Source organism: Panthera leo, chromosome B3 (genome assembly GCF_018350215.1).
Source record: "Panthera leo isolate Ple1 chromosome B3, P.leo_Ple1_pat1.1, whole genome shotgun sequence".
NCBI lineage: Eukaryota > Metazoa > Chordata > Mammalia > Carnivora > Felidae > Panthera > Panthera leo.
Window position 1 is genome coordinate 144,720,977 of NC_056684.1, and position 15,595 is coordinate 144,736,571.

Below are 15,595 nucleotides of genomic sequence, written 5' to 3' on the forward strand. Positions count from 1 at the left end.
AGAAAAGATTTAAGCTACAATTACAGTCATTATCATAAGGAGATCAATCTGTGAACTTAAAACGATCCCCTCTACCTCCCACTCCCCCACCTGTACCAAAGTGCCCTACAGGATTAACTTTCGGAAACAGATAAGCTAATCCAAAAGTCATGTCGAGTGGCAGTCGGAAGAGCACGGAACTCTTGACCTCAGAGCTGTGAGTTCAAGCCCCACGTGAGGTGGAGAGATTACTTAACAAACTTAAAAAAACTAAAAGATAAATATAATCTGCGTAGAGAAATTAAAATGTAAAACAAGTCACAAGAATTCCCAAAGGGAGCAGTATTAGAAGGGACCCAACAGCACTACCAGATATTATGAAGCCCCAAAAGGACATAGCAGAAGCACATGAACCTATCAGGGCAACAAACTCTCAAGTCCAGACATGGTGTGAGTGAGGAAGGAGATGCCTCCACAGTGACGAAGGAAAAGACCGTGCAGTGAAGGAGGTCTGATCAATTAAAACTCCCAGCTGCAAGGGAAAACTGGCTTTATACTGCACATCATAGACCAGCATAAGTTCCTAATAGATCAAATATTCAAATATAAATCATAAATTTATAAAAGCTTAAAATAAAACCAGGTAAATTCCTTCTTATAACCTTGGAGTACAGAAGTTCATTCTCGCTATAACTAAAAAAAAAAAAAAAAAAACACCCAGACGCTACAAAAAAAAGATATATTCAAGTAATCAAATAAATGAATCTTTTACAAAGCAAAAAGAAACAGGAAAAAATATCTGCAATGCGTATGACAAATAAAAGGCTAAACTTCTTAATATATAAAAGGTTTCTAAAACTGGTAACAAAAAGACCAAATATCCAATTTATTTTTAAAAACTGGCTGAGGAAGGGGCATCTGGCTGGCTCAGTTGGATACGTGCAACTCCTGATCTCAGGGTTGTGAGTTCAAGCCCCACATCGAGTGTAGACATTACTTAAAAGTTTAAAAAACATTGGTTGAGGAAATACAATATACCACAATAAAATGCAAATGCCCTTAAACATGAAAATTTATTATCACATATTTGAAAAAGAGTAAAATAAAAATTGTCCAGCTTTTTTTTAATCTTAAAAAAAATCCTACCATTTTGATCTAAGCTATAAAGTGATCATAATGGAAGGAACTTCTTCAAAAACATTTCTCCCAAGGTACGACTGAAACTGAAGATTTTCTTCAGTCAGACATACTATGAAGGACTTCAGTTTGTTCTTTGAACAAAGTCAGAAGCAAAGTCTGCATTTGTCCCCACAACCCCCTCTCACTTAGAACCTCAGCAGCTGATTAAGTACTTTATTTTAGTTCACCGTTAAAGAAATTTTTTCTCAGAGGTGCCCTAAATTCCTACATCCTGAGATTAAATATCCTCACGTTGACGTTCGGGAACCAACACCGCGCCCCCCCCACCCCCACCTCAGCCTGTCCTTCTGAGGGGGAGGGGCCGTGCATTTTCTGAACGTAAATCAGGAGAAGTCACTCCCTTGCTTAAAATATTCAGGAGCTCCACGAGGCTCAAGAGCAGCCCTTCCCCAAACATTTGTTTTCTAGTGATGAACAGCAAACAGGCATCTTCACTGAGCACCTCAGAGTCGAATGTTCACGTGAACCTCTACTTCCTCCCCCCGAGACTCTTCTGGGGCTTGATCTCCCTGGAACTCTGTCTGAGAAAAGCCTAGACTTCAGGGTGAGCTACCACTGCCAGCCCGATTCGGTGTCACCTTCCTGGCCTTCCGGTGGCCCGCCCCCCCCCCCCCCCCCAGCCCCAGGCAAGTGCTGTCAGGCTGCTGCCCCAACCCCCCCCCCCCCTTGCTTGACAACTCCAGTTCACCCTCCAAAATCCAGTTCACGTGCTACCACCCTTGCAAAACCTCCCTTGGCTGCCTCTGCTCACCAGGGAGGCCACATGATCCGTCCTTTGTGACCTAGTTCCTCTTCACATACATCTTTATTACATCACAGCACGAACATGTCCTCCGGCCCACGAGGCTCCAGCAGGTCACTTCTGAGTCTGTCACCTGCTGCTGCCTGGCCAGGATCTGGGGCGGGGCAGGCCCACGGAAATCCGGTGGACTCCATGAACGACACACTGAGAAGACTCTGCCCCACCGTACAACTGGGGAAGTACTGCATATAATCTAAGATACGTCCAGTTTGTCCAGTAACAAGCATGGTTCCCCTCAGTTCTTCTTGGATATTACAAATACATTTCAATTCTATAAGAACTTAAGCAGTTATTTCTGCTCACTAACCCATATGAGGAAATTATAAAAATGGGGGCTTTGGAATACTGAAATAAATGGCCTGGAACCTACAGAATTTGGAATAAAATAGTAATTCCTGGATCCAGTGCAAACAAGTCCAGAACTGAAGGGCCTTAATGCTTTAACCATTTCTTTCTTTCTTTTTTAAATGTTTTATTATTTGTCAGAGTCGGGGAGGGGCAGAGAGAGAGAGAGAGAGACAGACAGACAGACAGACAGAATCCAAAGCAGGCTCCAGGCTCTGAGCTGTCAGCACACAGCCCGACGCCACCCAGGGCTTGAACTCACAGACCTTGAGATCGTGACCTGAGCAGAAGTCAGCCGCTTAACCGACTGAGCCACCCAGGTGCCCCAATACTTTAACAGTTTCAACAGAACCAGAATATATTTTTATTCTTGTTCACACACATTTATTTTACACTGCTAATGGTACATTATGTAATTTCATAGCCAATGCTTTTCAAGATCTAGCAATATATTTACCTAAATCATGCTTTATAAATCAAAAAAATCAAATTAGTGAAAATATATTTCTTCTTCTTCTTTTTTTTTTTTTTTTTTTTTTACTACCTTCCCTTTAAGGGCTAACACTACAGTTCACTAATTAGCAGAGTGAACACTCTGTTTCCCTCAGTTCCTCAGAGTATTTTAAGTTCATTTATTTTGAGAGAGCATGAAGGGGAGAGGGACAGAGAAAATCCCAAGCAGGCTCTGCACTGTCAGCACCGAGCCCAACGCAGGGCTTGAACCCACGAACCGTGACATCATGACCTGAGCCAAGGTCGGACGCTTAACTGACTGAGCCACCCAGGGGCCCTTTACCAGGGTATTTTTATTCCTTATCCCTCCACCCCTGCCTGCGCAGCCCATGGTATGTTCTCAGTACCACGGGGCAGTGAATGTTTACATCATCACTTGCTCCTGGAAGACAGAACCCTGGCCAGAGCGGGGACCAGTATGGCACCCCCACCACGGCACAGGGCAGCCCCGTCAGCATGCACTCACAAAAGCTCGGCTTGCGCTCATTTGCTCTGAAAAGCAGAGTCTCTGATGAACATGTTGGCAGGATGAACAATGGAATGACACTATTTTGGGACACTTTTTGAATTACCCAGACTTTTCAGCTCACGAGTAAGATCAACATGGTGGGGTGGGGGAGGAGAGGCAGCATGGCACACTTAGGAGTCTGAACACTTAATTGTAAAAGCTAAGCCCTCCCAGATAACCTACCCCAAAGTCACTAAACACTACCTCAGGTTTTAAGCTCTGTTCTGTAATCTTTAGTAAACCCTATCTTTTCTAATCTTAGCAAACTTCATTTTCCCTAATCTCTAATTACCCAATCCAAGCTAATTTCATTATAATCATGACAGATTTAAAAGCTTTCAAGCTAAATGAAACTGGCATTGACCTGGATAGTGCAGGCTTCCCTAGAGCATCACCTAAGATTAATGCTGAGAAGGCTGCCGTTATTCTAGCAAGATCTCCTTCACTGAGGGAAACTGAACACCTCCAACACAAATATCGTAGCATATTGATCCTACAAGCACTGTTTTGTTTACATTTTCACATCTCTGAAATCACAACATATCTTACAATGGACAGCATGTCACAATCCAACAGGTAGTATTTTTTTCTCTCTTAATAGTAAGTGTAAGACAGAGATGAAACCCAACAGGATTAGGGAACCTAAAGAAAACAAGTGCAGGAAAAAAGAAAAGAAGTTAAGGTTTATCCTTCCTAGAAAATGAATATGCTGAAGATAAAAGATTTGGTTAACTACATTAGAAAAACATGCAAAGATCTGTACCGCCAGCTGTCACAAATAGAGCACGTGACGACAAGACACCCACCTCAAACCATTCCAGACAAGTCACAGCCACAGACCCTGCTGGCCCTGCTCCCCGTCCTCAGTCACCCCCAAACGTCCGCCTCCGCTTGGAAGTTTTCCTGACACCGGTGTTCACCCTTCCTGACCCAACCTGAGATCCAGCCTCCTGTTCCACTTTCCTGTGGCAGACTGTGGCTACTTGCAGTGCAATCAATATTCCTACATGAAATAATGGATGTTTTCTTGCTTACGTCCTCTAGCAGAACAGTATAGTGACTCACGGGAATGAGTTATATAACCCATTATCAGGCTCTGAAATCGTCTAAGTTTGTCTCAAGCTGTGTGTGTATTTATTGTTTAAAAAATCTAAAAATCCCCAAACCACTATAAGGCTGCTGAACTCAGAGCCTGAGTACGATGCTGGACACGTAAATGGTGCTCAGTAAAGGAAGGCAGACCAGCAAGCAGGTAACTGTATAACCCTATGAACTAACTTGGGAGGTCACTTTATCCTTACTTTCAAGAACATTTGAGCTACATAAAGAAAATCAACTAATCGCTAATAACCACTGATTTACATATCCACACATATCCTTTAAAATGTTCACAAATTTGGTATTTAAAGGATGTTCTTGGGGTGCCTGGGTGGCTCAGCTAGTTAGGCGTCCAACTTCAGCTCAGGTCATGATCTCACGGTTCGTGGTTTGGAATCTCTGTGCTGACAGTGCAGAGCTTGCTGGGGATTTTCTCTCTCTCCATCTCTCTCTGCCCCTCCCCCATGCATGCGCACGTGCTTTCTCTCAAAATGAAATAAACTTAAAAAATAAAAATACAACAAAATGTTAAACAGATTTACATGATCCCACAATTCCACTCCTACTTACCCAAGAGAATAAAAACACATGTCCATACAAAGTCCTGTATGTAAATGCTCATAGCAGCATTATCCATAACAGCCAAGATGAGGAAGCAACCCAGATGTCCACCAACCAATAAATGGATAAATAAAAGGTGACATATCACGCAATGGAATATTATTCAGCCATAAAAAGAAACAAAGTGCTGGGGCACCGGCTGGCTCAGACGGTAGAGCATGCGACTCTTGATGTCAGGGTCGTGCTCATAAGGAAACGTGAAATAAGCCAAATTCTGTCATTGGCTCTACCACTGACTTGGCTGTGCCTGCCTGGGGAAGCAGCCCCTCCCGTCGCTACAGGTCATGGCTTCTCATCAGCAGCTCAGCAGGTAACGTGGATAGGACAACGCTTCAGGACAACGCTTCTCCGAGTTTGCTGGGCCTCACCCCCTCAGGTGAAACATCAGATCCCTTAGCTCACCAACCTCACCTACTTCCATTTTCTAGTGGAAAAGGAACTCAGGGACGACAAAGATAACTGAGGAGAAATCAAACAATAAAAGCTATACCACACTGCAGGTACTGGTAATAAATAACTCACCTGGCAGCTTATAAATAAGTAGCTCAGAAAAGCCATAAAAAGCAACAGCTGGAGTGCAGGTAAAGAAACATCAGAAGACCCTTTCAAGTTTTCTAGTGGGCTGTGTGCCCCAACACGAGAGTCAACATTAGCTCCCTTCTGACCCTAGCGTGTTGTAACACTGTTCACCAATTCACCAATTTAAAATCTCAGAAACATCAGGGCTGTAAGGAAAACTAAGTCTAAGACATCGCCCTGTGTGCCTCATCCCACTTCCCTAAACCAACCTCTCAAAGACTGAAACACATGCCAGGAAGCCCTTGCCCACTCACACAGAGCAAGGAGCATAAAGTAAGACGAACCTGGGAGGTACCCTAGCCTCCCTTCTCTCTCATGCTCCACAAACACGTTAGTAATACTGCTGACCCTAATTTCAAAGTACACCCAGAATGTGACTTCTCTTTTCCACTGCTGCTACCCTGGCCCAAACCACCACTACCACTCAGCTGGACATTTGCAAGAGCAACTTAATTGGTCCAGTTTTCATTCTTGCCCTTCAGGTATTATCACTTCGCTCAATACTCTCAAGTAGTTTCCTACCTCTCTCAGAATAAATTCCAAAGTCCTAAGTACCATCTGTAAGGTCCTACATGATCTGCATCTCTCTCTCTCTCTCTCTCTCTCTCTCTCTCTCACACACACACACACACACACACACACACACACACCTTGATCTTTCCTCTTACCGTACACCGCCCTTCACTTCCCTGCCCCAGCCACAATGAAAGAACACATTTTCACTGTTCTTCCAACAGAGCAAGCCAACTTCTGCCTCAGGGCCTTTGCACTGGCTGCTCTCTACCTAGACCACTCTTCCCCCAGCTACTAATAGGACTGTATTATTCTCTTCTTTCAGGCCTCTGCCCCAGTGTCACCTTATCGGAGGAGCTTTCCCTCATCGAACTATAATTCTTTTATCATACTGCTTTTTCTTTTCTTCTTAGCACTCACCACCACCACCTAATCTAGGTTATGTATTTATGTCTATCCTCGTTCTCCTCTCATTGGAACACAAGCTCCCTGAGAAGAGGAATTTTAGTTCGGTGCTATATCACCAGTGCTTGCAGTAGTGCCCAGAACATAGTAGGCACTCAATAAACCTCTCCAGTTATATATCATTTTTTCTCTTTTAAGTTTGTTTATTTTTGAGAGAGAGAGAGACAGAGACACAGTGAGCGCACACACACACACACACACACACACACACACACACACAAGCTGGGAGGAGCAGAGAAAGGGAGAGGGAAGAGAGAGAATCCCAAGCAGGCTCCACGCTGTCAGTGCAGAGCCTGACACAGGGCTTAAACCCAGACTATGACATCATGACCTGAACTGAAATCAAGAGTTGGACGTTTAATCGACTGAGCCACCCAGGTGCCCCAAAATTTCTTTTTTCAATAGGTTGAGTTAGAAAGGGTAGGCACACACCTTCTCATCTTCAAGGTCTCTATAGAAAAAGACTGCCAGTATTTTATTCCTCTAATCAGTAAGTTAGTCCACATCAGAGAGAAGAAAAAAAAAAATCTTTGAAAAATGAAAGTCAGGAGCCCATTACACACACACACACACGCATGCACGCGCGCGCACACACACACACACACACACACACACACGTTAACACCGGGCAGATTTCCTTGTTAAAGCCTTCCCTCCTCCCACAAGGTGGCACTGCAGGGCATCAGGGAGTGAGTGTTCCTGCCCCGCTCAAGTAGGGGAGGAGTAAGATTAACTACAAAGAAAACAGAGGAATAGTTTAATAGTAATAGTTCAATTTCCAAAATTGGGATTTGCATTGTTTTGGAATAAAACAGAACTGGCCTTTGGAGAGTGACGGGATTTTTTCCTAAGAAATGAGAAGTGCAAACCTGCAGGGCTGCATCTTTAACCCTCATGAGGGAACAGATACATTTAAATATCTGAGTAGTTGATCTCACAGTTTGTGAGTTCCAGCCCCGCGTCGGGCTCTGTGCTGACGGCTTAGAGCCTGGAGCCTGCTTCAAATTCTATGTCTCCCTCTCTCTCTGCTCCTCCCCCGCTCATGCTCTGTCTCTCTCTCCTTCAAAAATAAATAAGAACATTAAAAAAAAGTTTTTAAATATCTGAGTAGCATCTATTCAAAGTTAAATGTCCATTAAACTAGATCCTCAATAACCGTATCAATTGTTTAGTTCAAATCACTGTTTTTATTTGCTTCAATAATTAAACATTTAAAAAGTATACATTCTAACATACAAAAATTCCCTCTCACCAATTTGAGTAGATGAAATCTGGGTTATACCTTATCGCTGGGAATACAAACCATACACCTTAGCTTCCCTTCACCTTATTAATGTCCTATTTAAAAGCATATGCATATAAAGGAAACCTGTGTAAAACCATGCAGAAATGCAAAATTCACAAAACTTTCCATAATGCTTTAGATATGTCATTACTATCAGGTGTGGAGGTGATGCAGCTGACCAAACTGAATCTAGTCACTAAAATTTAAAGAATCTTCCACAATAGGGGCACCTGGGGGGCTCAGTCGGTTAAGCGTCCAACTCTTGGTTTCAGCTCAGGTCATGATCTCACAGCTCCTGACTTCGAGCCCTGCACTGGGTTCCATGCTGGTGCAGAGCCTACTTGGGATTCTCTCTCTCCCTCTCCTCCTCCCCCGCTTGCTCTCTCTCTCAAAATAAAGAAAAACACTGAAAAAAACCCCAGAATCTTCTACAATAGATAAAGGGCAGTATCAACTCTGAACTCCTGTTGATCCGCGTCAGGAATCACTGCCTGGTAGGACAGCTGCTTGACTGCCATCGTCCAAGTGGACAACACCGGGAAAGCAGAACAAACATAGATTTTCAAACCACAGGCGGTGACCTACCAGTGGGCTATAAAATCAATTAGTGCCTCAAGGGCCAGTTTTAGATTTTAATGGAATAGAACATAAAAATATAAAATAGTGTTAAGAGAACAAAAAGACAAACCACAGACTGGGAGGAAATATTTACAAAATATATATCTGATAATGGACTTATATCCTATAAATATACAGAGAACTCTTAAAATAAGCAAACCAATCAAAGTATGGACAAAAGATTCCAGAAGATCAAATAAGACATACAGATGGCAAACAAGCAGACAAGATGCTCAACCTCACAGATCACCAGGGAGTTGCAAATTAAAACAACAGCGACACCACACACCTACGAGAAGGGCCAAAACCCAGAACACAGACACCACCAAATGCTGATAAAGAGGCGGAACAAAGAGAGCTTGCTGGTGGAAATGCAAGATGGCACAGCCACCCTCTGGAGGGCTGCCTGGCAGTTTCTTACAAAACTAAACATACCCTGACCGTATGATTCAGCAACGGAGCTGCTTGATATTTACCCAAGTGAGTTTGAAACTTACATACAAAAGCCTACACAGGAATGTTTATAGCGGCTTCATCCCAAACTTGGGAGCCACCAAGATGTCCTTCAGGAGGTGAATGGATAAACAGACAGTGGTCCATCCAGACAATGGAATAGTATTCAGTGATAAAAAGTGACAGCTGCCAAGTCACAAAAAGACACAGGAATTTTTTAAGATTTGAGACACCGAGGGATCTTAAATGCATACTACTAAGCGAAAGACACCTATCTGAAAAGGCTACACAATGTATGATCCCAACTAAATGACATTCTGGAAAAGGAAAAAACTGTGGAGATGGTAGAAAGATGAGCAGTTGCCAGGGGTTTGGGGGACATACCCATATTCTATATGATACTGTAATAGTGGATAAATAACATTACACATTTGTCAAAACCCACGGACCTGTACAATATAAAGAGGGCACCCCTGGGTAAATTATGGCCTCTAGTTGAATAATTTATCAACATTAGTTCACCAATTATAATAAATGTAGCACACTAAAGCAAGATGTTAATGACAGGGGAAACGGTTGGGGCTCAATTTTTTCTATAAACCTAAAACCGGTCTAAAACAATAAAGCTTATTAACTCAAAATAAAAAATGAAACAATACACTACACATAGTAAGGGTAAGTGTGGTCCCTTGAAATTCCAACTACATGTATTTATACAGAGAGATGCATGTGTGTGTCACCCTGGGTCACCCTGTAAAAGGTACTTCCTAGTGTGGGTCACGGTCTAAGTGGTTTAAAAGACACTGCTTCTCAGGGCCTCATGAAACCCAACGAAATGAAAATTCACTGCATTGCCACCACTGTTTATCAGTGCTTATTATTAGGCACTGATACACACACCACACATTCTCAATTCCCACAGCAGCTCTGCAGGACAAACAGCACCCTTCATTTTACAGAGTAGAGAAAGGAGGCGTGCAGGGGTTCAATTACCTGTCCAAGGTCACTGAGCTCATTAATACCAGAGCAGGATGCAACCCCAGTCTGACTCCCAAGCTCTGCTCTGAATCACTAACCTGCTTGAGGCACTAAAGAGCAAACGTTTTAGGGCACCTGGGTGGCTCAGTCGGTTAAGCATTCGACTTCGGCTCGGGTCATGATCTCGCGGTTCACAAGTTTGAGCCCCGCGTCAGGCTCTGTGCTGACAGCTTGGAACCTGGAGCCTGCTTCAGATTCTGTGTCTCCCTCTCTCTCTGCCCCTCCCCTGCTTGTACTCTATCTCTGTCTTCCCAAAATAAATAAATGTGAAATAAAGAACAAATTTTTTAATAAATAACTTTCTTACTTATACTCCCCATTATTTAGTAACTTCTCAATTAACTAAGTTTAATCTAGTGTTTATATTTGAAACTGTCTGAAATGCAAAGTTAATCATTATACAAGGGAACCAAAACAAAGAAACGTGTATTTTTTCTAATTAATCAACTTAACTGTAAAGATTATCTGGCTAAAACCATATAAATGTTCTAATTAAATTTTCTTGACCTTTCAAACATTTATGTATACCCCAAATCCTCAGAATAAGACTTCGTCTGTCTATATATTCCTTTGTAAAATTCAAGAAAATATATTCCTATACGTATTTTTTAAAACTTATCTACCTACTACTAGGTATACAGCTAAGAGAATTAAAAGCATGTCTTACAGGTTTTCTTACACAGAAATTCGAGCAGAAATGTTCACAGCAGCATTATTCATAATAGCCAAAAAGTGTAAACAGCCCAACTGATGAATGGATAAACCAATGTGGTGTATTTCTAGAATGAAATATTACTTGGCCTTAAGAAGGAGCTACAACACAGATGGACTTTAAAAAGATTATGCCTGGGCTCATAAATCTGAAGCAGCCAGATACAAAAGTCACATATATGATTCCATTTACATGAGACGACCAGACTAGGCAAACCTGTTGAGACAGAAAATACAGCAATCTGACTGCCGGGGGTTGGGGGCAGGAGAAATGGGGAGTGACTGCTAAAGAGTACACAGTTTCCTTTTGGAGTGACAACAATATTCTAAAATTAGACATGGTGATGGCTACCCAATGCTGTGAATATATTAAAGCCACTGAACTGTACACTTTAAAAGTGTGAATTTTATGGTATGTGAATTATATATTAGGATAGTTGTCCCTTAAGAAAAAAAAATTTCTAGCTATGCCAATTATCTAACCTGTATAATCTATACAATCAGTAAAATATTTTTCCCAACGGAAATAACATTAAATATACGTTATCGCCTTGTATAGGTTTCTTTTATCAAATAATAAACATTTATAGTTGTACAAATTCTGTTTTTTCATGTCTGTTAATATCAAAAGTACTAATTCTTTTGTCGGTAGGAAAAAAACCTTAAAGATATTTAGCAAAATAATGTCTCTGAAGAGCACTTTAATATAATCACGTGTATAGATATACCACAGTCAATTCTACTCATCTCATGACACAAAATCCGAATAGTTTGCAAAGGAAATGCAAGTCCAGTAACACTCCTATCTTTTTCCAACTGGTTGGCCATTTTCTCTTTCAGATTTGAGCCAGCTCTTGAATACCACGATCCCACTCTGAGTTTGCTTATAATGCTCTCAACTACCACGCTTGAAATGTTTCTCATCTTTAGAAAACTACGCGAAAGTGAAGTGTGGAAAACAAAAGTCCCACTGCCTAGAGCTTATCTGTGCCATTGACAAAGGAAAAATACTCAAATAGATGTCCCTTGGGCCTTGTGGAATCTCAATCCAGGCACTAATGACATGAGCCATGATAAGACGTCCTAATGAAACAAGACAGACCACCCTTGTTACAGCAGAGTGATATGGTAGATGACGTTTCACCTAATTCGGTGAGTTCCGTGGAAGAAAAGTTCAGCGTTAGCATTGTTCAATAACAACTGTAACCAGGATCTAGAAATCACTATGAAAGTGAAAAATAAACATTAATTTACCAACCTCCACACAAAACAGTCATAAAAAAAAGACTGCCTAAGCATTCTGAATAACTTTAAAAAGTGAAACCTCCACATTTTATGTTTTCACAATAAATGCCTTCTTGCTAATATTTTATGCTAGCAAAACTTCTTGTTGGAGTGGCATACATACAGAGCTACAAATTTCTTTTTTCAAATTGTTATTGACATATTTTAAAGTTTATCTATCTAATCTCTACACACAACGTGGGGTTCAAACTCACGACCCCAAATCAAGAGTTACGTGGTCTTCTGACTGACCCAGGCTGGCACCACCTTTTGGACTTTTATTCTATAACCTCAATTTTTTTAAGTTTTATTAAATATTTTTAAGATTTTATTCTAGAGTGCGTGTGAACAGGAGAGGGACGGGGAGGGAGAGACGGGAAGTGACACAGGGAGGGAGAGAGACAGAGAGAGAGAGAGAGAGGGAGGGAGGGAGGGAGAGAGGGAGGGAGGGAGGGAGGGAGGGAGAGAGGGAGAGGGAGGGAGGGAGAGAGGGAGGGAGAGGGAGGGAGAGGGAGGGAGAGGGAGAGGGAGAGGGAGGGAGAGGGAGGGAGAGGGGGAGAGGGAGAAGGGAGAGGGAGAGAGGGAGAGAGGGAGAGGGGGAGAGGGGGAAAGGGAGAGAGGAGGAGAGGGAGAGAGGGAGAGAGGGAGAGAGGGAGGGGGGAGGGGGGAGGGGGGGAGGGGGGAGGGGGAGAGAGGGAGAGGAAGGGGGGGGGGGGGGAGGGAAGATCCACACTCAGTGTGGAGCCCGACACAGGGCTTGATCTCATGACCCTGGGATCATGACCTAAGCCGAAATCAAGAGTCAGATCCTCAATCACCTGAACCACTCAGGCACCCCTTTTTTAAGTTTTATTAAAGCCAGATGATTTTTTTTTTAAATGTAAGCTCTATACCCAACATGGGACTTGAACTCATGACCTTGAGATTAAGAGTCACACGTTCAACCGACTAAGCCAGCCAGGAGCTCCCATATTGACATGCTTTAGATGTTCAAAATGAGAATGACATTTATAAGACCCTTAACATGAAAGGACTTTAACAATTTATTGATAATAAGAATACCTATTATTTCCATGCTTACGATGTTCATGGACAGGCCCTTTGTTTACCTATATTATATCACGTGGTTCTCCCAAAAGGCCGAGGGAGCAAGTTGCTAAGATGATCCGGTCATTATAGATAGACTGAAGGGTTGCCCAAGGACACATAACTAAAAAGTGCCAGGACGTCTGACCCAAGAGCATCTGACTCCAAAGCTTAAGTTTCTATTCGAATAGTTCAAGGACAAAACAGTGCTAAAATTCACTAACACTTAAAAAAAAAAAAACAAACCCACACAACTATTCAAGTTCTTCATCTTGATGAAAGTGTAAGAATCCATTTTTATCCCAGAGTTATCAGATAAGAACATAAACTCCAACCACTTTTCACAAGGGAAGAACTCACTTCATATAATGTACAAGTACCTTTGAACAGAACACTGTAGGTATGAATTTAAGAGGGAACTGTAGAGATTCATTACAAGACCCAAGATGGGTGTACTCAGCAGCCTACACAGCCTCCAGGCAGAAACGATCTCACTAAAGAAAGGCTGAGAGGAAAAGTCTGAAGCCTTTCCACTCGTTATGAATTCACCTCTTCTAGGGACCTGGCCTGGGCTCATAAAGATGTGGATTCATGAAGATTCACCTGAGGTTTGGTTCTGCTCAGATACAGAAGCTGGGGTCTGCCCAAGAACCTTTACAAAACTTGCGTACAATCTGCAAAATTTCAGCACCATTCCTTTTGAAGACAGAATTACGTATTCCATCATTTATTAAAACAGTAGGCTGCATATGAGTTTTATTATTACACGGCCATAGTTTTTTATCTTTCTAAACAATAACTTATGGGGCACCTGGGTGGCTTAGTCAGGCATCTGACTTCGGCTCAGGTCATGACCTCACAGTTTGTGGGTTCGAGCCCCGTGTCGGGCTCTGTGCTGACAGCTTGGAGCCTGGAGCCTGCTTCAGATTCTGTGTCTCCCTCTCCCTCTCTGCCCCTCCCCAGTTTGCACTCTGTCTCTGTCTCTCAAAAATAAACAAACATTGAAAAAATTTAAACAAACAAACAAAGACTTATGTGAATCACCTTACTTCTGAATGTTAGTATTGTCAGGAAGTTATGCATTTTCAAAAAGCGAAAAGAATGAGCATTCTCTCAGCACCTCCTAGACAATGACACACCAATCATGGCAGTCCTCGTGGTAACCTCAGGGCCCCCAACTGCGATGTCTTTTAGATGGCAATTCTCTCCACTCCTCTCTGGGACTCACACTTGGGCAAGTTTCCAGGGTCATGGTTATTCTACATGCCCACCGCTCTTGCCATTGCCGGCTCAATGAAGGAAAACACAACAAAAAGTGCTTTTTTTATTCCACAAGTATTTACCGAGTGCCTACTTTGTGTTGGAGATCCGGCACTGACAAAGCAGACAGGGCTCCTGCTTGTAGGGATCGGATTATAGTCTGGGGAAAAAGACAAAAAAATAAGTAGACAAAAAATATAGTAGGGTGGGTGGTGATATACCCTATGAAGAAAAACAAAACAGGCAAAGGAGACAGGGAAGAGGACAATTTTAATTTTAAATAAGGTGTCCGAAAAGGCCTCACTGAAGGAAGTGAGTAAGCCTGCAGAAAGCTTGCAGGAAGAGCACTGGAGCAAGTGTCTAAGCCCCCAGGCAGAAAGAATGCTTGGTAGGATTCGGAGTCAGCCTGGCTGAGCACACAGATCAGGGGGAGGAGTAGGGAGGACAGGTAAACTACTAACTAGGCTTGGCTCAGAGAGCTCGGAAGCCCTTGGAGGGCTGTGAGCTAAGTAAGAAGTGGCATGTTTTACCATGACGACTTGCAGGCTCACTCTGGCTGCTTTGTTGACAACTGACTGAGGGAGGGGAAAGAGCACAGAAATAAGAAGGCCCCTCGGGAAGCTAATATAAGAATCCAGGAGGGGAATCCAGGAGGGAGAATCCTGGAGAATCCAGGAGGAGAATCCAGGAGGAGAACCCAGGAGGAGAATCCTGGAGGGAGCACAAACTAGAAGCTGAGTAGGCTGCAGAGATAGCTCTGATGAGCGTGTAGACAAAACGGATGTGGCCTGGAAGAGAGAGAGGCTGTGCCCCGGAGAGGCGGGCCGGCTATGCCTGGGCCAGTTCAGTTGCCCAGCTCTTCCATCGGCGTCCATGCAGTAAGGCCCTCCTTTTCCAAGATGTTTCTTTAGAAAGCAGAAGTTGGTTTTTGCCACTTGAACCCAAAATGACCTTAATTACTAAAATAATTACCATTTTACAAAGGAGAAACCTGAGGTTCTTGCACTCAAGGCTCAGCATGCATCAGCTAGGAAACAAAACAAAACAAAACAAAACAAAACAAAACAAAACAAAACCGAGGGGCGCCTGCCTGGGTGGCTCAGTTGTTTAAGCATCTGACTCTGATTTCAGCTCAGGTCATGATCTCGTGTTCATGAGATCAAGCCCTATGTCGGACTCCATATTAACAACTAGAGACTACTTGTGATAGTCTCTTTTTGTCTCTCTTTCTCGAAAT

At 42.8% G+C, this 15,595-nt stretch overlaps 1 protein-coding gene across 8 annotated transcripts in view; it reads right to left on the reverse strand.

The window, feature by feature from the left end:
• Nucleotides 1-15,595, reverse strand: part of PPP1R13B (protein phosphatase 1 regulatory subunit 13B) — a 93,983-nt gene that overhangs the window by 58,091 nt on the left and 20,297 nt on the right. Inside the window, exon 1 of one of the 8 annotated variants that reach the window (XM_042944418.1) lies at nucleotides 14,442-14,504. The exons of 2 other annotated variants lie outside the window; for them this stretch is intronic. Coding sequence is in view for 2 of the 6 variants with exons in the window: in XM_042944411.1 (XP_042800345.1) it covers nucleotides 425-556 (132 nt within the window). In the remaining 4 variants the exon portion in view is untranslated. 5 more of the 8 variants (XM_042944414.1, XM_042944416.1, XM_042944415.1 and 2 more) reach the window with 5 other exon arrangements.